Source organism: Sparus aurata, chromosome 23, assembly GCF_900880675.1.
Source record: "Sparus aurata chromosome 23, fSpaAur1.1, whole genome shotgun sequence".
NCBI lineage: Eukaryota > Metazoa > Chordata > Actinopteri > Spariformes > Sparidae > Sparus > Sparus aurata.
In genome coordinates, this window is record NC_044209.1 from 3,849,187 (window position 1) to 3,876,111 (window position 26,925).

At 39.5% G+C, this 26,925-nt stretch overlaps 1 protein-coding gene across 8 annotated transcripts in view; it reads left to right on the top strand.

The window, feature by feature from the left end:
• The window catches only part of si:dkeyp-72e1.9 (syntaxin-binding protein 4), a 94,251-nt gene that overhangs the window by 37,007 nt on the left and 30,319 nt on the right, over positions 1-26,925 (top strand). For all 8 annotated transcript variants that reach the window (XM_030409029.1, XM_030409026.1, XM_030409025.1 and 5 more), the window contains exons 2-7: positions 4,788-4,861; positions 13,892-13,987; positions 18,845-18,914; positions 19,011-19,085; positions 24,964-25,043; positions 26,638-26,761. In XM_030409029.1, the coding sequence (XP_030264889.1) occupies positions 4,788-4,861; positions 13,892-13,987; positions 18,845-18,914; positions 19,011-19,085; positions 24,964-25,043; positions 26,638-26,761 (519 nt within the window). The remainder of the gene's footprint in view (positions 1-4,787; positions 4,862-13,891; positions 13,988-18,844; positions 18,915-19,010; positions 19,086-24,963; positions 25,044-26,637; positions 26,762-26,925) is intronic.

The window sequence follows — 26,925 nt, forward strand, 5'->3', positions numbered from 1 at the left end:
GAGGGGCTTTGTGTCCAAATGTTTGTATTCCTCGTGGGTGTTCAGAGGAATAGATTCTGTGTCAACACGTAGGTAGAACAACCTGGTAAAAGCTTGCGTGCGTGTCTTCTGCTTTTATTTTGGTGAGTGACCCTCGGGACAAGACGGACCTCTCCATCTGTCGTCTGTGCCACTCGTGCGCCGCGAGCGCGCGAGTGATCGTTGTCTTGTGCCACAGCGGCCATGGAGCCTGCATCTGAATTATACTGTCTCCTACAAAAGTTTCACCATGCCATTAATGTGGGCTGCAGATGAGTGGCTGTGATGGAGAATTAAACAGATGAACATCATATGATTCCATATCAGAGGTCAGGGTTCCACATGCTCTCAGTGATCTCCCACTGATTAGAGATTCCCTGGTGACCAGATACAGCTACAGGCTACGTGTCCCCGGCTTCTCGCCTCCTGTCATATGTTACCAGGTGCTAATGTTCAGTTTTGATGGTAAACCTGTAAACCTGTCTATCTGCACTTATTTATATTGAGGATTTGTAATGATCAAGGCTGCAACTAATGATTCTTTATGTCATTGTTGATCCTGCTGTTTATTTTCTCGATTAAAGGAGCACTCTGTAGTTTTGGGGCAGAAATGTTAAGGAGCAGAGAAAGAAAACATTTTCCTAAAAAACTGAAGTAGCTGGAGACTTGTTTAAAACATTAGAAAAACTGAAGAAAAAAACAAAAACATAAAACTGTTCCATACATCTCGTTTTTCATAATCCAAGTCTCCAGAAACCCAGAGAGCCCAGATGGATTCTAAAAGATGTTATTACCGTATATCTTCACTGTAGCCACTAAGCTAAAAGCATTGGCAGACGCATTATCTGAAGTGGGTGTGTGAGCTCGACCGGGTGTTGAGGGTGTAAATAACATCTTTACAAAATCAATTTGGGATTTTGGTGCTTCTGAAGACTTGGAATACGCCGGACAAGCTGCATGGAGCCATTTGATGTTTTTTCGTTTTTAATGTAGCTATTAAATGCATGTTTGATGTTTTAAAACAAGTCCCCAGCTACTTCACTCGTTGAGAAGAATACTGCCACCCTGTTTTGCTGTGAAGCTCTGGAAATGTTTTTGGATTTTAAAAAATCCCTCAACTTTCCATTGGCATGGAGGGGAGTAGATAACAATTGACTATTCATGTTGTTGGGTGAATTTATCCTTTGAAAGGAATAATTGTAGAGAGATACAGATAGCGTTTTCTTTGAGATACCAAAACTGAAACCTGAACTCTAAATTGTCAGTTGCTATGAAGTAAAGATTGGATACCAGTGCATTAACAAATGTAAAAATAGTATTATTATTGTTATTATAACTTTTTTTAACAGCTATGTATTAGTTTCTAACCTTGTGTGGATGTTCCATCATGGATGTGCTTGTGGTTATACATATGCAGGTATACAGGACACTGCTGTGTAGTAGCAGGGTCCCTTGTCTAATAAATACATTTTGTGGTATCTGATCGGTGAATAGACTTGTGCACTTGGCTTATCAATTCCCGCATATTAAGCAGTATCGGAGGCATTTCAGACATGCACTGCTCAACATTTTTCATTTGATTATTTAAAAAAACTTGATTGAATTACTATTAATTCTATTATTATGTTGGACCATCTTTGCAATAAAAGCAAATTTAGACTACTGCATATGGTGGAGATAGAGCAGTGTGTGAGTAAGGACTTGACTGTTTTCATCCTTTGCTCTACCCTGCATGGATGCACATTAATGCTTCTGTTGACTGACACGAGTTATAGGGTTGGTGGTGGTTTTAGTGACCTATATACGTTGCCCTTCTTGTCTACAAACTACAAACTGCCATGGCTTAAGTGGGGGTTTACCACAAAAACTCAGTTTACCCAACTTTTTGAAATACAAATATAGAATCCCTATTTTTTTACCTTTTCACGGCCTTACCATTACCTCTAGCAAGCAGCCATTTATAGTTTACCCACTTGGTGTTTTAGTACTACAGCCCTGCCAACAACACAGGACAGTTTATTTATTTATGTACTTTACTTTTACTTTAGTCTACATTAGTGACATTAACAGTCACTAGGATTGTCAATTGCAATGTTGGTTGTTCAACAATGAAGACTCCAATGACCTGACATTACTTACGTCTTAATGTTCTGATTTAGAGACCTCTTATGCCCAAAATAAAATATTGTGTGTTTAATTTGTGACTGTGTGAATAGTAACACATCAAAAATGGAACAAAAACATTTAATACAAAACTTGAAGATGTTCTGAAAATGGTGATCGCCTGTGAAAAGTATAAGGACACTTAGGTAACCTGCACATGAATTGAGAGAATCTCCTAGGTCGTGTGTTTACAGGTCATCAGTAGTATAGAATACTCCTCCACACTTCTTCCTGTCCTCAGATTTTATGAATAGTACATTCTGCTGCAGTGTCTGGCTCCATTTAAGTTGACTGTGTCTACAATTAGCCTCATTGTTTCACTGACAGCAGTGGGGGTGCCCTGTTGTTACTGATGAGCCCTCTGCAGATGAAATATTGATAATCCTTCCTGTCATTTGGGTGGCAACCAGACAGGAAACTGTTGTCATTTCTAAAGTGGGAATATATCCATGTGGAATATTTCTGTTTCCAAAATATGATCACCATAATCTCTTAATTTTACCAACTAAGTGTTGCTAAAAACCATTGCAGACAAACGCCAGAATCAAGTGTGAACTGGTTTGTGTTGGTAATCTCCAGTGTTTTACACCATCTTCTGTTGTGTATAGTCTGAGCAAATGGATGGTCTTGGATTAGGAATAAGGAATATTGGGCAAAATCAGACTTGGCACTTCTTGTGCTGCACTGTTATGTAATGCTCCAGTAATTTCTGCCAACCTCATCTTCAAGAGATTACACACAGTACAGTGTGTGTGAGCACTGACCAAGAAGCTTTTCAGTGTCTTGGATTTGCCATTTTATTCTAGCTCACTTAACTGTTGCCCTTGTCCTGGGGTTTATTTTCTGTACCTTTATCCAGAACATTAAAACAGAAATCAAAGACGAGTTCACACCTGAAATTATTCACTTCTACAATTCATCATATCAGGCTATCCATCGATTTTGAGTTCAAACAAACCACAACTACTGATCACAAGGTAGAAAGTCCTGTAATGTGAACAGGACAGCCATCTGACGAAGTCTGCATTCTGACCAAGGTTTTTAACTACTTGGCAAAAGTGTTGACAAGATCAGTAGATTAGATTAGACAAATTCTGTGTAAACAACCAATAGCTAATTATATTATATTTGTTTTGTATGAGAGGACCGTTTTTATAATGAGATTCTGTTACCTTATTACCTGGTAAGAGGATAGCTGCTAGCTTTTTCATGTGTTTTTCACCATCACATTGAAAACCCAGCTATAAATGGAATATATTCTCTGCAGTCAGGTTTCAGTTTTTGGATGCTCTAATGTTAAAAAATGTACTTGGAGGAGCCACATGCTTTGAATATTTCTTATTCAGTCTTCCATCCAGATGTGTATATTTGTATCTCTTGGCAGGTAGTGTCAGATAGTGTCAACAAAACAGTAGTCTCACCATAAAGACTTACTGTATATTGGCCCAGGAATTACGGGGACTATTTTACTGGCTGCGGTTCAGGAGGTAGAGCAGGTCATCCAATGATCAGAGGGTTGGTGGCACAATGCATGTCAGAGTGTCCTTGGGCAAGATACTGAAGCCTGAATTGCTCCTTGCTGGCTGAATGGACATATACAGCCACCAGTTAAGGAGTGTGTGTGTGTGTGTGTGTGTGTGTGTGTGTGTGTGTGTGTGTGTGTGTGTGTGTGTGTGTGTGTGTGTGTGTGTGTGTGTGTGTGTGTGTGTGTGTGAACTTGGCATATGTTGTGAAGTGCTTTGAGTGTTCCATTTAATATGTACACTTTACCCTTTTACTCTGCAATTTTGAGCCAAAACATTATGTTGAGAGGACTGAAACTCACGACAATCAGCTGCAAGATGCTGGTGGTATTGTATATAGCATATAATCCTTAGAATATTGTAAGTATTATGTATACGTATACTACTTGCAGTTTGTATACAACAAATGAGAATAATGAACTGATTTACACTTGGTACAATAGCTTTCCTTAGACCATCCACAATTACTCAGAGAGACTCAGTATTGAAAAAGCTTGTCTAGAGTCTGTTGAGTGTGCTTCTGCAGTGTGACAGACTCAAAACCTAGTTAGAATTTGTATGTAGTCCGGATTTGGTAGACAGCTTGTGCTTGACCCATTCCAACATACAGTGGATTTGGCAGTTGCACAAACATAAAAGACTGACAACCTACATGACTCTGTCAGCTGCTTAAACTGATAAAAAGAGGACAATGTGCTGCTGGAATCCTTCAGCATATTTTATGTACTAAAAACATAAACAAAAATGTAAAAAATGACAGCTTTTATAAAATGTGTGCATTCAATAGTCAAAGGTATTTATAGGTGTATGGGAGACACTATTCTTTTAAAAGTGAATGTCTGCAGTGCTTGCCAGGGTGTCAAGTGTCCCCGATGTGAAACATTCTCTGAGAGAGACGTACTGTAAGGCTCTGTATTTTTCACAAAGTCAAACGCCTATTAAGCACTCCTCACACCGAGTTGTCATAGTCTGAATCTGAGGCTTTGCAACTGAAGGGTTTAGCTCTCAACGTTTGTGATGTACTCATTTTTTCCTCCTTTCTCCTCATCCTTTCTCCGTCCCTCTTCCCTTCATCTCTAACAGGACACTAATGGGTCCATATGGAGTAGACCGAGCTGTTCATTCCATGGAGTTTACAGACTGTGAGAACGGCCTGGGTGAGTTCTTTCTTTCTGCAGCCACTATGAATAAACACCCGTGGTAAAGATTTCTTAAAGCAAACATGTTAAAACGTAGTTTTCTTCATCTTTTTCACTGCTTGTTGTCTAGAACTGCTTATATCAGTTTATGGTTGTCAGTGGGCTGTGCCAGCATTTACTGGGTGACACCCTGGACAGGTTGTTAGTCTACCACACAGCTAACAAAACACACAGATGAAACTTAGTCCAATTCACCTGCGCTGCATGCGTGAATTCCATACAGAAAGTAAAAAAACTTAACCTACATCATCCATGGAAATCTATGAACAACTAACACATTATAAATTTGGCACAAAAAACTGGTTTAGCTCTGTATGTAATCCTCACACTAAAGTTGACACAACAGTGTGCATTAACAAATGTAAAATATAAGAAGTACAACTCTAATATCAACATTACTTTTAATGTGACAGAATGTGGAGGGATGAGGTCATAAGAACATGTTTAAAGGTTAAGTTGAAGTTATTTTGTTAAGTCACAACAAATAATACCATATAACTACTACAGTAAAAAACATGCTGGTGGCATCCAACAGATGAATGTAAGCCCATTATTTGATCATCAGGTTGAAGGGCTGAGACTCAAGTTGTATATCGTACAAACACACAATGAGTTGAAAGAGGCTAACATATCTTTGATTTTCCTACTATAGCCCCTGTTACACTGGCTATGTAGTAACAGAGCTGAAATGATGTGAGTGTAAAAAGTGTGAGCTGCCAGTAAGGGGCACACTCTGATACACATACCACTGTGTTACATGTTGTGCCCTCTCCCGCTAGGATGCTATTAGGGCAGTGTGGTATGACAGTACAATATCACCGTATTGTTAGGCTGTATATGAATACACCATATACTGTATATCTCAATATTTTGAAATGGCCTCAAAAGCAGTTCATAAATGCTACGAGTAAAGGTGCAATACGTAAGAATTGACCCCATGTTGAATTGATACTCAAAACAAATAGGGGGCAGTATATTACTTGAGTGACTGCTAACTGCTGCTAATTGTACCTTCTATTAGCTTGTTAGCTCCGTTAGTCTCGCAGCTAGTGGTCTAGACTGGGAGATCAGAGCGCTGGTATTTTGTTGATGTTTAAAGCGCAAAGCACAAGAGCTTAGCACAAGGACGGGCTGAGGCTAGCTGGTTATCATGCCGACTTCAGTAGATATCTCTGCCACACAATACATAAGTGTCATAATGTCAAGAATGTTAAATCTTCAGATAATTGAGGTGTTATCGACTAATATCTTTAGACCAAATACTTCATCAGTAATGTGGATATAATGACTAAGTGGTTAAAGGGAAGTGTTAGAATAAGTAGAACAGTCTGGTTAGGTCAGAAAATTACAGCACTTAACCTAAATGCAGCCTTTAAAACAAGAACAAGACAACACTTATTTCATATTGTGATAATATCTCAGATGGTATATAGTCTCATATCACGGTAATGGTGTATATCGTTTATATTGCCCAGCTCTAGATGCTATATGCCACAGTTGTTTGGTTCAATGTAGCAAAGCCAGCCAGTCATCTTTCCAGTGGTATTGCTGGATAGCTGTTTAAAATAGAGTGAAACCTTTTACATTACACATAGTCATGTGATCCATTTGTCATGTGATACATTGTTAATGCATAAATATTACTAAGTGCAGCTTTAACTGTACTCCAGACCTCACCCAACTAAGGTCCTTTAAAATTCTCTGCTTTTAATCTAAAGGGCAGTGTCCCAAAACTGAGGTCCTGTTTAGTCAAGATATTAGATATTCAAGATATTAGTTTTATTTATTTCTTGGATTTTTGTGCTCCCAGTATTGCAGTTGTACCTATTCATAGCAATGTATTGTGTTAGATTGTAGATATCTTATAGCAATTGTTAGATATAAGTGGTGTGACTCGTCAAAAAGTCATCCCACACCCCTGGTGCATCCATCATAGGTAAAAGTCTACTACTTTACAGTCCACTTCACCTGCTCAGTGTAAACTACCAACATAATGGCTACTCTCTGGCAATGAAACCTGGCTTTAACAGCTGAAATAATTTAAATCCTACTTTTGAAGGGCTTTTCTATGCAGAGTAGGTATCCTTGTGTGTTTGCCTGACAGGGGAAGTAGGTCATGTTGCAAAGCCCTAACCCACTTAACTCAGCTTGGTTAAGAATGCAGGGAGCTGCTGTTGTTTTTATCCTTACTTCACTTCCACATCATCGTGCTGGTGGAGCTTGTGCCTACGCAAGGACAAACAGCCCATACACATGAATACAATTACACTCAAACTGCTTTACACAAGTGGGAGTGTATTCACAGATATAAACATCCAAACATCTGTAGCCAATTATAAATGTTAGAGTTAGAATCTATATTTGTATTAATCCCTACATAATACAGCTGCACGTGTTGCACTTCTCTTACAGGCTTGTTATACACAATATACATTCAAATAAGCAATTGGAATATGTTTGACAGCTGAACAGCTCTGTTTTGAGAAAATACAGCCCACATCACAGCTTTCTGGATTTCCTATTAAATATTTAGAGCATAGTATTTTTTTATACATGCTCCTGGTGGTTAGACCAGGCCCTTTCATGGTAGCTCACCGCTATCAGGGTGTGAATGTGAGATACATTCTAAAGCACTGTGGGTAGAAGCGCAGTATAAATGCAGTCTGTTTACCATGAAGAGAGGCTGTCAGTGTGGCTGGAAGGTTTGGACAGGATTTAAACATTTGATTTTCCTCACTTTACTCCAGCTCTACTTAACTGTGTTCCATTGAACAATGAGTGGAGATAGTATTGCAGATATTCTCCAGAATGCAATATTTGTATAGCTGAGATAAAGCTGGCACGGATGTCTAAAAACTACATTACAACAATTATCAGTAAGAAAAGGCATAACTCCAACAAGCAGGGGGGTGAAGCAAGACAAAAAGGTCTTTAAAAACAGTTTAGCTCATGAACCTGCAAATGCATACATTTTATAAACAGAAAAACCACGCTCCATAATTATACAAAATAAGCATTGCGTAAATGGTTCGGAGCAACAGGTGAACAAAAAGGCTTGTAATAATGATGATAATAATAATAATAATAATAATAATAATAATAATAATAATAATAATTATTATAATAATAATAATAATAATAATAATAATAATAATAATGCATTTTACCTTTCAAAGCACTCAAGGACTCACATAACAACAAACTTAACAACAGCACAACAAAAATCATGAAACATTTTTGTGCAATTATGAAAAGATAAATAGATAAATAAATACATAAATAAATAAAATGAAGATGCAATTACATAGTGCAGAATAAAAGAAGTAGTAGCAAGACAATTTTGCCTCCAGACATTGCATCAGGGCTGGACAATGGGAACTGACTTCTGCATCGACCATATGAACTTGTAGTAATAACATGAAGATTAAGTGTTAAAATAGCAGCTATAGGCAAAGCATGTGAGGAGAGAGGTGGAGGAAAGGCTGAAGATGTGTGTGTGTGTGTGTGTGTGTGTGTGTGTGGGCTCACATTACTGAAAGCAGCACACAGGTGTGAAGCAAAGCAGCTTATAGTCTCCCAACTTAAGCATGTGCAAGTGTACATAGTGTTCCGTTACATACAGCCTAAAGACCCCCTTACTTATAGGCGTACATCTGAAGCCTCCACTGCAGCAGAGCCAGTCTGTTGTGCACACTGTATATCCAGCCCTGTGTTATCCAGAAATGGTACTGTGTAGTTTACTAAACACGCTATTTTTGATGTTCTTATATAATATTTAGGGAATCATAAACCATTTTCAGAGGCAACTATGCCTTTTTCATCACGATGAATTTTAAGATCTTTACAAGGTCTTAAAGTGTTGGAACATTTAATCCTTGAAACAAACATGCCCTTGACACATCATGAACAGGAAATAATGACTTGGAAAACAAAATGTGAAGCCGAGCAGGAGGGAGAGAGACATGTCTTTTATATTTGCTCCAGCTGTTTATGCATTAGAATTATGTTTTTCTTATCTGATGGGAGGCAGGGGGGAGGAGAGTGCTTTGAGGCTGAACAAAAGAACAAGAGACTGTTTTCCTCAGAGAAGAGTAAGAAGAGAGGGAGGACTGAGTCAGGGAACTTTTTATAAGCCCATTCTTCCAACAGGCGATAATTAACATGCGCCACTTTGCTCCAGACCCAATTAGTGTTACCATTTTGTCTCTGTGGTAACAGGCCAACAGCAGCCTTAAGCTGAAGGAGCCCTGATCTGATGGTTAGATGAAGGACACTTTACCAGCTTCAGGCCATAGTCACTTGTAATGTATATATTCCAAGTACAGTGATAGAACATGTCTGTGAGAGGATATCTGGAGGAAATAAAGAGGCAGTCTGATTTAAGTGTGTTCTGTTCAGTGTTAGCAGGAATATGTTCATAGAATGGATGGCCAACATTTGCCAGTTCAGCCATTTAGTCCATTGGTAGATCTGTCTATTTATACTATACATCACTCTGTTTGTCCATCAGCTAAATGGTGTAGTGGCCACTACAGCTGTTCAACGTGTTTTATCAGAAGGGGCTGTGTTCTCAACCAACTGACTGCAACTGTATTAATAGATCATAAACTGGGAATTGAAGATTTTTTTTTGCTACATACATAGAAATACAACTGTACACTGCCTGAATTCAAGTTTCTCTCCTTAGCTGAACTAAGACAAGCTTAATTGCCTCATTTACTCATCATAAAACACTTCTTGGTTTGTCTTTTCACAAAATAACCTCTGATTTGTTCAAAATAAATCCTCAGTTCACAGAGTAATGTGAAAATACTCTGGCTCCACATGCTCTACATGCTGTATGATGTCAGACTCTCTGCCTCTCCTCTCCTGCTCCACCTCTGTCCTGTCCTCTCCCTGCTGGGACGTGGTCTGGATCAGAGCTGCTGGAAATCACCTCCGTTCTGTATCCCCTGTCTTCAAACTGACTTCCAGCGGTCTTGGAGGCTGTGTTCAGGCCCAGTTCGGTGTCCAGTTCTATTAATTCTCAGGCTGCATAAATCCAGTTGAGCTGAGCTTCGTCCCCCGTGATCCCAGTCCAGTCACACTCTAGGACCACTAGCTCCATTGCTAACTGAGTTAGAGCTAATTAACCATTGAAGCTAGCTACAGCTGACAATTGCTAGGAAAGAGCAGGGGTTGTTCATCATATATATGCTGCCACCTGTCTTTTTGGAGCTGACTTCAAATTTTGGCCGTATTAAACAAGCTAAACCTTTAAACTACAGATGCACCGATACTGATACTGGCATCGGGTAATGGGCTAATACTGCGCTTATATACTCGTACTCGCAAAAATTCACCAGCGTCACGCATCAATATCACTTTGGTGCATTAGGCCGCACATTATATGAAACTGAAGACTGCGATCTGAGGGTGGCTTGTAATTTCTTGTTGTGATTTTGGACAGGCAGATTGCAGTATGAGTCCAGACCCAGGCGCCATCCTACACGGTCCTGGACCTATATAAATAATCTATTTAAGTATTTAGAATTTTGACGGGGTGCTCCTATTTTAAGCGGGGCCGCTGACTGGTTTAGCAGATCAGGAAATCCACTGACCAATTTCATGCGAGTTAAGCCATCCCATGTGATGCTACTCAGCCAATCAAATCTGTGCATTCCAGGCCATAAACATTGCGACTCTGAATCCAGACAGATGAAAGAGGTGTAAAGCGAGTGACAGATGGAAAGACGAGTGAGCCATACAGGGAGAGAAGACAGAGACGATGGCCTCTCTAAGAGCAAATGAATGTTCCCCCTGAATCGCTTGGATTTTTGGTCAATAAAGAAAGACATTTACTGATGGCAAGTACACATATAAAAATGCTCGTACTCGGTTTATAATAATGATAATAATAATAAATTTTATTTATACAGCGCTTTTACAGCTCTCAAAGACGCTTTACATAAAAGAAATAAATGAAAAGTACATGTAAGGACAAACAAACAATGTGCAAATAACTGTGTGTGTTTGTGAATACAAAAACTGATGGGGGGCACAGGGAAAGACAGCTATTATTGCAGGTTAAAAGCAGATTTAAAAAGGTGGGTCTTGAGTAATGATTTGAAGGTGGTTGGGTTAGAACAGTCACGGATGTGTTTGGGGAGGGCGTTCCAGAGGGAGGGGGCGGATATGGAAAAGGCTCTGTCGCCCCAGGTGTGGTGCTTGGTCCTGAGCGGGTGTGAGAGGAGGTTAGTGTCGGATGATCGGAGGTTGTGGGATGGAGTGTATGTAGGGCTTTGTGGGTGAGGAGGAGGAGCTTGAAGTTGATTCGATATGGGACAGGGAGCCAGTGTAAGTTTTGTAGAACAGGGGTTATGTGTTCGTGGGAGCGGGTGTGGGTAAGGAGGCGGGCAGCTGAGTTTTGAGTTTAAAAAATACCATAAAAAATGGTATGGGTGCAACCGTGCTTTAAACATATCTTAAGGATTTGCCAACTGCAAGGTAGACCATCCAGGCCTCTGAGGGTGTCAGGAACATGTCTTCTTTCAGTCCCTAGAGTCAAAAGTATACATGGAGAATTAGCATTCAGTTATTATGCGTCCCCGGACGGGACCTTTATGTCCGGCTACATTAAGGATGGTTGGGAAAATTGGAGAGTCCTCTGCCTTGCCGCACTGGATGTGGAAGATGTCGAGGACGTGTACATGTTCACGTTCATGACAATTGGAACGATCGCTTTGGGATTTGGAATCTTTATGCAATATTGGAAAATGAGAAAGATCGCTACTGAGCAGACCAGTGCGAGGGCGGACAACGCCAATACTCGGAGTGCTGTGGTCGGAATACGCTCTGACATCTCAACAATCCGCGACTTCGTGATACAGATGCGAGTTGATGTAGCCACCAATCGGGAGGACATGGCGAAGCTAGCAGCCATAAAAGCTGCAGAGGAGACTGATGAATAACATGAAAATGCATTAAAGGGCTCTTACACCATCCCAACACCATCTCAACAAATAATAAATACACTGGACTTTTGCTCTCTCTCAATTGGATATTCTGACTTTGTGGCAAGCCTGGCTATAAGATGAGGCCATAAGATGAGACTGTTGTTCACTCATGATGGACTAATATGGACACATGTGCAGACACACATGTAATCTGTATGTACTGTCTAGAGCTTGAATTCAGCTCTATATGCTACTGCTGTAATATGTTTTGTCAAAGGTCATAACAAAAGAAAAAAAGAGAAGAAAAGAAAAAAGTAATTTGCAAAAGACAAGAAAAGATCAGAATGAAGATTTTATACTGTGGGTAATGGGGGCGGGACTTGATAAGCTTTGGCTTCTCCCGCTTTTCCCTTTCGGCCATGTGTGTTGTATTATTTGAACAATGATGAAATGTGATGCTTATGAATTGACATGTCCGAAACAAACAACATAAATAAAAAAAAAAAATTATGTAATAAACTGTAAAGCACTTTGAGTTGCCTTGTGTCTGAATTGTGGTATACAAATAAACTTGCATTGCCTAGACATATTGTAAACTGAGGCTGATTAAGGGTGAACAGAAGTCCCACCAAAGATACTTACTGGATACATTCTCATTTAAAGATTAGAGTAAGATAGCACCCAACACTAAATGGATGTATTGTATATGATCAGGCCAGCTTGTGCTTTAATTTGTTTTATGTATATAGATTTTTGATCGGACTGTGCAAGTTTTCTGTGCAAAATTTTCGTTGCTGTGAGAGCGGTGACCATGTTAAGCTTAATGCGGTCCTCACGACCAACAAACTCCATCAGCATCAGAAGCTTCTCAGAAAATGCAAAACAGTTACAAAACCAAATCATGAGGTCACTGTAGCTGCACTATAACCTCTTAAAGAACAGCTATAAAGCCATATTATGTAGACGAAACAAACCAAACATTTTGGAAAAAAAATCCTGGATCATGGGACACAAAGGTTGAAAGGTTGTCACCAGAAATGGTTAAAATAGTCTGACTTACCGGATGTGGACTGTTGGTAAAGAGCCTGTCATTGGGCGCCTATATCATCCCTTCCTTCTACTATTTGAATATATTGTTTTTGAAATTCCCATCACTACAACAACATCTAAGCTGACAACCTTCACGCTGAAACTGGCAAGTCGTGTAATGCTAACCTGTTCACGGCATGAACTTAAACAAGCAGCTGCTACCTTCTCTTTTGCTGATTTAGCTATTTCAATTCCAGGGCTCACTTCCTCACATGGAAAGCTATTTTCCCCCAACACTATTTTGCAGAGGCACCGTCACTGCATCCTGGGTTGAACGTCGATCGATATGATTGTGATTGGTTTAAAGACGTTCAAACAAGACAGAACCTTTTTCTCTTAACACCAGGTCTGGCTCTCAGAGGGTAAGGCCCTTGGAATCAAAGAATGACTGGAAAGCTGACTTCTGTGACCCTCTTAGTCCTCTTCTGTCAGCAGTGTACCAGTAAAATGGCAGCTGCTGAGAAATGACCTCACCCTCACTCCCCTGAGATCACAAGATATAAAATCCCATCTGTAGCAAGTTCTTATTATTCATTTATGTACTCCAATTAGCATTTGTACCATTTGGAGTTGACTAGATTTTCACTGTGGAACCATGACAAGTGTTTACACCTAGTGATGTATTTGTGACTTCCAGGTTTAATTAATCTAAATAAACAGTGTCATACCTTTGTGACATAAATCTGAAGACTTTATTGTGCTTGGTGGTTTCAGTCATACAGTGCATCATACAGTGCACGCTGCCAGAGACAGGAAAACTCTACACTGTGATATTAGTTAGAAAGGCAACTGGATAGTGATTTGACCATTGCATTTTACCTGCTGCGAGGTCAAGAGGCAGGTCGAAAGTCGACATGAAATTAAACTTGAAACTCCTTGACTCATACAAGTCATTGATGCCATGATTTATTGCAAACATTACTTAAAAAAAGTTGAAAAAGATGTTTTCTTCTCCTTCCAACAGGAATTAAAGTGATTGGTGGAGTGAAGGAACTAACCGGAGAAGAGTTTGGAGTCTATGTCAAACGGATTTTACCAGGTGGCCTTGCTTCAAGTGACGGTGAGGAGTAATGTTTTCTTCTTCTGTGTCTTCCACTCAAATGTGCTGTTCTGGTTTGTATTATCCAAACAAGTTAGAGGTGCAAAAAGTAAGTTGTGTCATTAAAATACACGTACAAGTATGACAAAAGAGACAATCCATGAAAGGAACAATATGGAAAAAGAAGCTATAGATCATCACATCAGGGTGCTGTGTCTGATGTTATCTCCTATCACCTCCTCTCCAAAGCAGCTTAAACCTGTGGTGAAAGAGGAGACTCACTCAAAATACTGTGGATATATTTGAAATGGAGTCGTATTATGTGTCTCTCTAATTCTGGTGAACTTATGTCCTCATAATGTAACTACACTGCCTTCAAAATTAGAATACGTCACACAAGTCTTTATCTGACACACACGTTCCTCTGTCACAGCTTGATAAAATAGGCATCCTTAAATCCTGGGTTTTTAAAGCTGGACAATCTTTCAGGTAATTCACTAAGTCAAGGGTGAGTCAGACTTATAACATTTCAAATCATACACTATCTCACTTTTTTCTTCTTTTTACACCATCACAATATTTTCTACAAACAGATTAAATACACCAGATAATGAAATATGTTGTCACTCATATTTAGAGTTTGTTTTGTCTGAGAATACTGACTTTCCTTACAAGTACAAAGTGTATTAAATGGTTGTAAGATGCAGCTGTGCAGTGTTCCTGTGCTAATTATTCATTGTATAATTTATAGATTATCAGATACTACTTATCAACTGACATGTCTTTTGTAGCTGATGCTGAAAACCATATGCACAACCTGCCATGTCAGAGGATAGGTAGAGGATGTTTAGAAAGATGCTAGCATGATTTTCTCATTTTCATTGACTGTAGCAGACATGTGACTCGGGTCATTTGGTCCAAGTCTCAAACAAGTCTGCAGTCATTTTCTTTTTCTAGTCAAGCTAGTCAAATCAAGTAAACTTGTAACCGCAGGGTCACCGGTCAAATTCCCCGACCGGCAGGATTAATCTGGGTAGAGAAAGTAAAAGCCAATGCCCCTCCCTTGTTACAACAACTGAGGTGCCCTTAGGCAAGGCCTTGCCTTTTCCCTGACCCTGACTTCTCTAGTGGAGCTGCAGCTTCCAGGTGTGAATGTGTCACTGTGTGAATATAATCCCAGTGTTCCTGGAATAGCATTGCTCTCTTTAAACTCTCCCTGAATCAATAAAGGTAAAAGAAAACTCCTGGATACCACAGCCTCACCAGCAGTATATATAAAGAGATAAGAACAGGTAGTAGTACTTGTCTGATGATAATGTTATTGTTCATCCTACCCGTTCAAAAGTGTGACAGTGAATGGTATTGTTTAATCAGGACACACAGTTAAATGTACAGAACAAAATGTATGTCAATTATTGTGTGCATAAAGAAGACCTCAATCTATAGAAGGCCTACACTAAACAAATAAGATAAAACCCAAACTGAATCATAAAATAAATACAGACAAGCAACTTGAGTAATGTGTCAAGCCATGAATCTTTAACTTGTTTCAGTTGAGACTAGTTGCCAGTTATCAAAACAGTGTCTGAAGTCGCCTGTCCACATCGCAGACTGTTGAAAACATAGCCACAGAGAACATCAGCCGGCTCGTTTTGAAGCCTACTTTTGGGTTTATTCTTTTACTTGTCAATTAGTAGAAGCAGAAGTTCCAGATTTACCAGGTGACAACAGAGTATTAGGTTTATTATGGGTTATTGGTCTGTATTAAATGTGATCGTCCTTAAAGCACCCAGCAAAGGGTGGGCATATGTTGTTGAAGTCTCCTGTCCCTGTATGAACTCACTGAGGCGTTAACTTGTGCTAATTTGCAAATCAAATGAAGTGTGATTCATGAATGGACTTTTGTTGGTAACAGCTTTGGGAGTCTGTGCAGGTTTTCCTAAATCTGACATCAGACACCTGATGTCTATTGTCCTTGACCTGAAAGACACAGACCCTGTCTTTTCTTCTTGCCAATTATCTCTCTGTTCACCTACAGAAAACCTTGGTGCAGTACTCTTGTACAAATGCACATTAACCCTCTGGCACCTAACAGGGGTCTGCAAATCTTTAGTAAATATAAGAACAACTGAGAATGACTTAAATAAGGAATAGAACTAAAGAGAGTGTAGGACACAGTGTGATGATCAGTGGAGTGACAGAAGTATTTTTGGTGCCTTTCTCATGTGACTGTGAAAACATGAATAAAACACACCACCTCACTGTCATGGCCTACTATCTCTGTGCCATGGATGCGGGGCACAGACGTCAGGGTGAAACAGAGAACTGTTTTGCTTTGTGAGATTCTTTTGATACATTCAGAGTAATGATGCAGGTTGTCTGTTCAGTGTCAACAGGACAATGGACAACATCAGGATAACACCACAGATGCTTGACTTAAATGTACCCACATTCTTCTCTTATAGTGCTTTTTGTAAGATCAGAAAGCTTACTTGTTCTGCTCCTGACATCAGAACAATCTTAAGACTGAGAACTCACTCAACTGGAGTTTTCACTGGGCGTTATGGTGAGCCTAATGGTCCGGCTCAACTTTAAACTAACCAAAAGTTAGCTTCAAGTGGAACCAAACAGCTTTTCAACTTTCCTTTTGTTACTTAGTGATCTAGTAGAGAAAATGCATGGGTTTGAACCGTCTCATGTCCTGGTGGTAAGGGGAAACGCATATCAGCAGACGTTGTCACAACACAGGAGTGCTCTCCACTGAGTGAATGTCCCTCTGTTCACTCTTGTTTCTATCACTGCCCCTTTTCACCCTCTTTGCCTCCTCCTTCAGCGGGGTTCTTTTTCCTTTGCAGTGTAGAGTTTCCACAGTTATTCCAGTTGTCCCACTACCTGGGGACAGTGACCAGGGAAAACATTGTCTCCTTCTGTTTTGATTTTAGATTTTTTTTGTGCCGTAATTCCACTTTCGCTTTTCTAGCTAAAATCCAGCTCATGCTGACCAAATATACAGTGAAGGCGAACGTTAAAGGGAACCAATCTGTACTCTGATGATTTCATTTTTCTACAGCCATTAAACTGTGCACTCCCTCTATTGTCAGTTTAATGTTTGTCATGTCCACTGTGGACATACAGTATGTTAATTTTTAAGATATCACTTACACTATATACATCCTATATACTGAAGGTGTATGTATGCTTGTTGCCTTATTTCCTCTGTCACCATTTTTCATGTCTGCAACCAGTCTATTGTACAGTATATCACACGTGTGTACAGTGTGTCCACATAGCATTTGCTAATTGGAACTCAAGCGTCTTTTTTCAGTTGTTCCCAATGAACAACTGAAAAAAGCTCTTCCCTCCGAGTGCTCCAGCTTTTTCATAAAAGTAAAATATCTCAAATTTTAAGAAAGACGCTTTGTTTTTTCCTGGCCTTAGCGATAATATTCACCATGTTTTTGTCTACTACAGATCATGTCAGGCACCCACATCCTCCTTACTGTGATGTTCTGATGTCAAATAGGAAACAAATGGCTAGCAGACCGCAAATGAGCAGTGTTCATCATACTATGGCTGTTGTCAAGATATTGTTGTCATAGAGAGAAGAAACGCATGTTTTTTTTCTCAGTGCACACACACTTCATCTCAGCGCTCCTGACTGCACAACCATCGTTTCCTGGCTGAAACAAATGCTATGTGTACACAGGCACTGAAAAGGCTTTTTCTCTCATTTTAATTGTCTCTCATTCTCATAGTCACTGATCCATATCACATTCTTCCTTCAGTGGATCTTATTTTCTTTTTTATTACACTTGGTTATGCTCACTAGAGTCTGACTGGATAAGATCACCAGATAAATGTCTAAAAATGGAACAGTAACATGTTACAGCTGCAACGAATAGATATCAGTCACACATCAGTCAAGAGTGAGATAGAAGGGAGAAGATGTGAATGTGGATGTTTGAAGTCACTGTAGGCCGGATTAAAGAGGAAAGTACCCCCCCCCCATGCAATACTGGATGGAGTGATGACCAGACTGCTGAAGGAAACTGAGGGTCTGATATAAGCACGCTGGGCTTTGTTACATCATGATGTTAGCCTCTTGCCCTTGAAGCAGATGTATTATTGTGAAGAATTGCTAAATTGTAATTCCTTCAAAAGACTACGTATTATAATTCCAGAGTGGAGAGACTCAGTTGGTTGAAAAGTCAGAGGCAGTGTGGACTGTAGCAGTCATAGCAGCTTCCCTTTTTGCTGCCTGCTGCGCACAAAATCCATTGAAAGAAAATAACATCATCAGCAAGAATAACCAACAAACCATGTAGTGTAGGTATAAGCTCTACACTTTCTTACCAACGACTGCCATGTCAGCATATTATATTCAAATGGCACATATTCCCCCAGATACAGCACATGCCTCCATAGAGGCTTTGAGCTGCTCAGGTCTGATACAGGTTCCTCTCATTACTCCAGTCGTGAGCATAAACATTGGAAGCCTGGGAGCTCTAGTTTCTGCCTCAAGCCAGCCATGCAAGTGTGTACACATGCAAGAATATTCCTGAACCAGGACTGTGACGTTGAATTAAGAATATTGTAGAGTTGACTATTGGCATGTTCACAAAATATGAACACAAAGAGATTTTTGATGAATAATCATCAGTAATGTGGACAAGTATTAGAACAAGTAGAACAGTTCAGAAAATGACTTTAAAACCAACATTTATGTCATACCATATAACCACATCCAACAATGACAACATAAGATGATATATTACTGTATATATTGCCAAGCCCTGTACAATAGTGTATTACATGTACATCTTCAAGCTGACACCTTCACTGTGTACTAAAGATCAATATTTCTATGACCTCTGACAGGAAACTTGATGCCCGGGGACCAGATCTTGGAGGTGAACGGAGATAGTCTAGTGGGAGTTACAAGTGAAAGGTAGTCAAGTCTTACTGCTCTTGTTATTGTTTTAATGACTGACTGAGCTGTAACAGCAATGTAAAATGTGTGTTTGTGTGTCTGTTTATTCTACAGAGCTGTGGATGTCTTGAGAGCAGCCTCAGCAACCAATCACATGCGCCTTCTCATAGCCAGAGATGAGGAAGCAAAGTAAGCAAATATCTATGTTAATATTGCAGTGCATTCATAAAGTGGCACATTGTCAAGTGATCCATAATGTTGCAAATCCAAGACATGGTGCAGGGACACTGCAACACAATTAACCTGTTTTGGTATTTCCTGGTTGTATTTCAGTTATTCTTGTCCTACTTGTTGTTTCTTCACAATGTATTGTGACACTCAGTTTCCCCCATGGAGGACTGATAAAGTACTTGTATCGTGTCGTAGTCGCGATTGTTCAGAATGACTCCAGTGCTGCTGGTTGGTTGACTGTCGTAATTATCTTGAGTTATCTTGATGAATTTTCAAAATCTTTTAAGTCTGTGAATCTGCCACGTTCCATAGACTATCAATGAGTATGAATTTTGACACCAGTTCATTCCCATGCAGTGGGCCTGCACTGTGTGCTTGTGTGTTTTGAATTGAGAGCCTGTATCTTGTTATCAGAAGGTCGCAGACCAAACTGCTCTGGATGTGCTGGTTGGCACCTTGCATGGCAGCCACCAGCCATTCAGTCACAGTGTATGAATGTATTTATGAATTCCTTACTGTAAGTCGCTTTGGACAAAAGCGTCTGCTAAATACTGTAAATGTAAATGAAATGTCAAATTCTCACTAAACTCAGCACTCACCAGAGACTCTGGTCCTCTCTATTCCTTTTACTCTCTCCTCTCTGTACTGTTACATTCGCGAAGTAAAGCACATGTTCCTCCAGCTCCAGTTGGCAGTCACCATTACAGTACATAAACATTTGATATTTCCACTTTTTAATCCCAGAAGTTAAAAAGAAAAATCTGAGCTCATCTCCTGTTAGCAGACAGCTCCGGATCAGAGCAGAATCTGATGTGTTAATTCTTCCAGCAGGTCTGGCTCTGCTCTGACTCTCCTACAGAGCTTTTGTTGTTAGTCAGTTAGCATGCAGCGCGAGGACAGAAAGCTCCTCAAGATTTCTTTTTAATTTTACACTCTTCTGGTGCATAGTCAGAGTATTATAAATGTATAAACATGTTTCACAAAGTGGTGAGCCTCACCCCATCCTTGCCCCTTTCATGATACCCAATCATGATACCGTCACGTGTTACCAATAAACCTGTGGAATGTTCCCAAACAGGTGTTTTTGAAGCATTCTGCAAACCATTCTTTTGTTTCCTCGGCCCAACTTGTTTGCATCACATTATGAAAAACCTTAAATTTACAGAATGAAACAAAGTTGGTTGAATAAAGCATAAGCATCTGTTCTGTTTTCAATTCTATATTTGATTATGTCAAAATTATTTTGCTAATCATCAAACTCCGTTTTTTTATGCTTTACACATTGTCATCGTCATTTTCGGATCGGGGTTGTAGTAGATCTGTGGTTCCAGCATGATGTTTTCTTCTCTTCAGTTCAGAAGTTTGAGACCCAGATTCACGTGTGTCATCATTTATTCAGTCTGTTTTCATCCAGTTCTGTGTCATTTCAAATGTTTGGCATTTCCACTCAAGTTTTCTTTTCTTTCACCGAAAATGTGCATCAAAACAGGTTGATGGAAACTATTCCCTAAACTAATTCCCTCTAATATTATGTATCAAGACACCAGTTTTTTCACTCGTTTCTACCTGTCCCTTATCCTTTTTTCTCTTATTATCTCTAAAACTTGCATACAGAACGTGTAACACATGTACAGTAGTATCAACACTGACGTTACTGAGAGCAGAGGCGGGCAGTATTAGTGTACAACCAGCTTTCTAAATCAAGGTCAGTGCCAGCTGTCAACATTGCAGACCTCATCTTCCCCTCAAATCCACTTCAGACAACATCATCTTTAATAGTAGATTGACAAAGGTAGTAGTGGATTTGCATACTTGCACACACGTGTCAGGCATGATATTTTCTGAATAATGTGATCTTTTCTGCCTGCCAGTGTAATCCTCAGGGAAGAGAGTCTGACACAAGCAGGATTTAGACCTCGGCTGTTAGAGAGGATATGTGTCAGAAATTAGAGGTTAATAGTGGTAATAGCTCTGTGATACAGCGAGTTGCAGTCTGTGGATTTATTAGGCAGATCCTAGTATGAATATGCAGAATAGCATGTATGTGAAGCAGAGGGCTAGACATCTTTAGACTGATGAAGCCTAAAACATGAATGCCATGTGTAGTATAGTTTGGAGGTGATAATTATTCTTTTGCAGTGACAGATTCTCACATTTACATTTACAGTTTGGGCATTTAGCCCTAAATGTAAATGTAAATGTGAGAAACCACAAAATGGTGTCAGTGGCGTCGTAGGCTGAGATTGTCTCTGTGTCGCACTTCATGCAGGGGAATGAAGGGAGGGGAGAGAGCTTAACCTAGGGCAGCACTCCTGACGAGATGAGCCTCGTGTGTTAATCTGTGCTGTGTGCTTTAACTACCCTGCAGGACAGAGCAGAGGAGCAGGAGGGGAAGGGGAGTGGACGATAGGGAGGAGGGGGATTACGCCTGTCTGTCTGTCCGCCCCACCCCCTGCCCCCTAACAGAGTCTCTCTACATCTTTTTAAAATAAATCAAGCAACTAGCGACATCCATACCAACCATGAGAGCATTGGCAAATATTATAGGAAAATCACTTGTTGTACCAGATTTATGTTATATCGACTGTGTTTCCCACAGAATCAGACTTTAACCGTGCCGGTGGCTGTCCAGCTGGGGAGCCATAGAGAATGCACACTCGAGACCACCGCTGACCAAGTCAGCTACCTTCCGGTTTAGTTCCAAGCTAACTTGGATGGGGATAAAATGTAATCAGGCAGCTCTTTTGGGGTCTCCAAATTCAAATTGCCCAAATTCTGACGGTAAAATGAGTCATTTTGTGGGGGTTGTGAGGCTTTTATTGCTATTTTACAGACACATCTTTCACATTGTCAGCTTTTAGATAAAAGTCCCAAGTGCATCAAACGAAGATGTAATTACACGGCTTGGCCACGACAAAAAATGGCTTCAAGGCCTGGCACTCTTTGTGGGGGATTGGTCTCGACTCTGCTTCTTTGCAGTGGAGGTTACGGTCAAGCCAAATATTTTAAATACCCTCCTCTCCTTCTTCGTTGGCAGAATATCGGAATATATCGGAATATATAACATTATGCTATTCACTTACGGGTGCGCTGTGTTGAGTGATTGAGAACGGGACACACAGATCCAAAAATAGAAAAATCAATATGTGGTGGCCAGTGTTGATACTGTGGCGGACCGCCACAAATAGATGAATGTGTACAGCCACTAAAAAATTTCCAACAGACCCCATTCCCATTTCCTGCAGGCAAGGCAGCCCATCTGTGATTTTTATCTGAAACGCTACATTGTACGAATGCGCTGGAAACAGTTGTAACAGAAGATAAAACAACAACAGACCCATTGTAAAAGAAGTGTCTGTTAACGGTGGATACAATCTTTTGAGGGTCACGACCCCAGCGTTATGACTGGTTTCTCTATCATAATTTGAGCCATTCGTCCCAATAACATTTGAAAAGTCTAGGAGAGTCGTACAATTGAATTGTTATATCCCAGTTCAAGTAAGCCGCGTGCTAAACAAGAAGTTAGCCATTTCGGTTGGTGACCCAGGTATTTTCATACCCAGGAGGTCGAGCTTTTTTAGCTTCAAAACACCACTGAGCAGCTTTCATAGTAATGAACAGGGCCCCGCCTCCAAAAGTGTGTCCAGTAATAAAACACCCTTAAATGGTCCACATCCCATGTACCATCCTTTATTTACGAGCCACCACTAGATGTTGATAACATGTCATCACCTCGCGGGGGGAAATTAGCACGTTCAGCCGGGTCTTACATTTATATAAAAGCCGAGCCGAGCTGAGCTGGGGTGATGAAAACCTGAGTCCACTGCAGAATCAACTGACCCGGCTGTATATACCAAGTTTACAGATTCCCATTGTCTGACTTGAGCTCACAGCATTCCAGGGTTTACAAGTTGGACCACTGGTGAATCTGTAGAACAAAGTTTTGAAAAGTAGGCTCTATTGACCCACACGTGAAGGCATGCAAAATCATGCCTTCTGATGTATATTTGTGCTGACTGGAGTGGTTGGTGATACAAGCCTTATTGGTCAAATCTTTTACAAAATAACCTGTTATTTTGCACAGGAACTGACACTTGTGAATAAAACACTTGTGAACAAAAACTGTTGGCTCTTAGAGACACATGGTTAGCCATGCCATTTTACTGATGTACAGTAAAACAAATGCATTGACTGTATTTGTAAGATCCCAGTAAAATGCCAGCCTCTATAACGTAATGGCTGGTTGGCTGATTTTTGTAGGTTAACACATAAGTTGGCATTGCCCAGGTTCCCTCGACAAAAAAGCCGATGGGATCTTTCCATTGGATTTTGCGTTCATACAGAAAACAATCTATGCAGGAAACACAAGTTTATGATACTCACAGGTTCTGTAAAGCAACATAGGTGACCACTTAAAGGAGTTTTGAAGTGCTAATGCAATCTCCTCCATTGATTGTCTTACACTATACTATACACACTTAATTTTAGAGTAAGAACCTGTAAAGATGGATTCATGTGTAGATAAGTCTCCATGTTCAGCATGATGACTTTAAATGTCTCTGATAACCTCTCTGCTCTCACTTAGACACTTGTTAGCAACTGCTTTTTTCAAGACACATAAAAGCTTTATAAAACAAATGTGGAGTATTAACTGATTTAATTCATTTTGTAGAAAAAAACTTGAACACACCTTAAACTTGTGTTAACCACAGACCTTATTACAGTCATTTAATAGAAAACACATTCAAATTTTTTTTAGGACTAAATAGTTAAAAGTAATTAACTAAAGTAATGCATTGCTCTATACGTCCCTCAGTGCAAGTTGACCTATGAAAATGTTAAAATATTATAGGGGGAGAAAAGAGTTTAATTTAGACATATAAATAATGCTTTTATGGCTTATATAAGCTGGGGAAATTTGAAAAGGTATTTTTATTTCTCTGTGTCATACATACATACATACATACATACATACATACATACATACATACATACATACATACAAATAACATACATACAAATTGAATTATAGACAACATCATCTGTTGCTGCTGGTTATGAAAGAGGTGCAACCTGAGGTCGTCTTTTTGTGCTGTCCAAGAACAATTTGTGTCCTCACTTACCATGGAGCCAGTGTGACTGCTTGTCATAATCTGCTTAGAAATGGTACATTCACATCATCATCCACAGGGGATATCATATTGTGTTGTTGAAGATAATCTACAACACAGGAACATGTTGGCAAAAACAGGAATCAGATATATTGTTCCTGGTCATTATAGATTGTTCTCTTGTAAAACTGTGAGAGCAATAGTTATTAATTTAATTGGTATCTAAGATTTTTAGCTCATTATAAAATATTATATTAAAGATATTATAATAATGATAAGATATGTAAATTACTGACACTGACTGAGTGATGAACAGTCTGATGTAGTAAACCATGATATTATTAAGTTACTTTAATCTTTAACATATTAAGCCTATTTTTCAGCACTACTGGTATCACTAAATGCTCTGGACTTGAAAACTGTTACATAACATTTGCTATTTTATTTATTTTTGTTATTTATTTCATTTGGTTTTATTCTTTAAAAAAACATACTAATAAAAATGTTGTCCATCATTAGACAGGGATGTACAAAGTGAAAAATTTAAAGAACAAATTATAAATAGCATGTACCATCAACAAGGTAAAAACCCATATGCGTGACACATTATAAGAACATTTCTATAGCTGTCATGGAATGTTCTTAGGTGAGGTAAAACTGCTTATGTGCACAGCTTTCTATCTTGTCTGACATCTTTCCAAATAATGTTTCTTTTCGGTGAATAGAAAAGAATTTGCTGAGCTGCTAGAGAAGTATGGATCTAATGGAAGCACAGGATCAACACGCAACTCTCCCATCCAGCAAGGTAGGCAAATCCCTGCAGTGCAGTTTGTATGATACACTCAGTGTATTCTCATGTTTTTTAAAGTGGGTGGCTCTCCTGCTCATTTAAATGTGTGTGAAATTGAATTTCTGTGCTCACATTCAAATTCTCCTAGTTTGTCACAATCTGCCTGAACTGCATCATGTGTGTGTGTACAGTTCTAAATAAAAAGAAAAGACCTTTCTACTTTTGAGTACTAAGCCTAAAGGGTAGATGGAGTAAGTCTGCCTTTAAAAATAGCTTATGACAAGTGCACTTGTCCATTACACAATTGCCAACATCTGTTTCAGTGGGAAGCAGGCAGCCAGCTGGTACAGATCTGTTAAAATATGACTTTTCAGCACGTGTGCAGTCTTGTGTGCTCTGTGTGGAAGATGGTCTGGAAACAGCAAGGGGTCATCAGCCCCAGAATTATAATACATTTCAATTTAAGGCTAAGATGTATTATGTTTGGAGTATGCTAAATCTAAAGGTTTTGTGTGTTCAAGTCAAGTTTGTTAATAATACACCAGCAAGCTCAGTTCTTTATTGAATTAGGTTACCTTATGATTTAATTTTCTAAAGTAGGATATTTAAAATTTGGACTGTTGGACTTATGGACACCCATTTCCACGCCTCAGCAACATCAGCCAGGTAGATTTGTAGGCATTTAAAACATTGGTTTGCATCTTCTCAAATTACTTATTATGACTTACATATGTTAATTTTTTCCCAAATGTGGTAAATTTAAGACTTTGGTACAATGTTTTAACATTTCCCATCTGGCAGTGCCAATGTTGACTTTAGACTAGACCTGCTCTTGGTCTTAGACCTTGATCTTCATTTATTGATCTTGATTTTAGTTTAGACATAAGCCTTGTTGGCCTTGACTTGATTCTGAACAAAAATACATGTATTTGATGCTCATTTTATGGCTGGTTTGGGCACAACCAGAAACTACCAAAACCTATTCATGTTAACAAACACAGAATGTATATTTAAGGTATGGTCACAGTTGTGTTGTCCTTTCCCCCCATTTACTCACTTAGAACCAAGAGCTCTGTGTAATAGCTCACAAAATATCTCATTTTATCCTAAATCCATGATATTCTTATTCACTGCTGAATTTCAGTATGATTAACCTCCCCACTATGAGATTTACCTTTGAAACTGAGGACAAGAAAGAAGCAGATGTTTACCCCAGGCAATGGATGAAAAAATGGAACAAAAACAAGCGTGGTGGATATTTGGACTGTTTTGGTCAGCATGCTGGGTATTATTCAGTGCTTAGTCGCTCAGGCTTAAGAAATGTCTGACGGACGATACAGGTTGAGTGGAGAGCCTCAGTGCCACTGGAGCCATCTGTAGCAGCAGCAAACTGCCGAAGGCTTCTAGTTCAGTACAGTAATGTGTGAAACGTGTATCCCGCCAGTACTATCCACCCGCCTTTTAAATAATTACTACTTGAACTACAAATGTGTATCTCTCTTTTGCCATGAGGATCATTTATGTTACACCCAGCAAACCATGAATAATAATTAAATCATTATACTTACTTTGTTTATTTTGTGTTTTTATTCTTTTTTGCCATTCAAAGGAGGCCGTTACCTGGAAAGTACATCATCTGGTTCCTCGTCTCGTTCCCAGAGTCCTTTGTTGTTGAGTCCAGCAGGATCTCAGAACATGTACAACAGCAGTGGGCCCATGCTGCGCTCCCTCAGGTAAGAGTTGTTTTTACAAGATTTGTATCAACCATGGCTCTGCTCTCCTGTCATTAAGAAGACAAAGTCGGCAAATTGTGGACGAAAGTAACTACAAAGTAACTATTTTGTAGATTTGCTTCCCGTCTGTTCAGGTCAGCAGTGCTAAGCAAAATATGCACCCT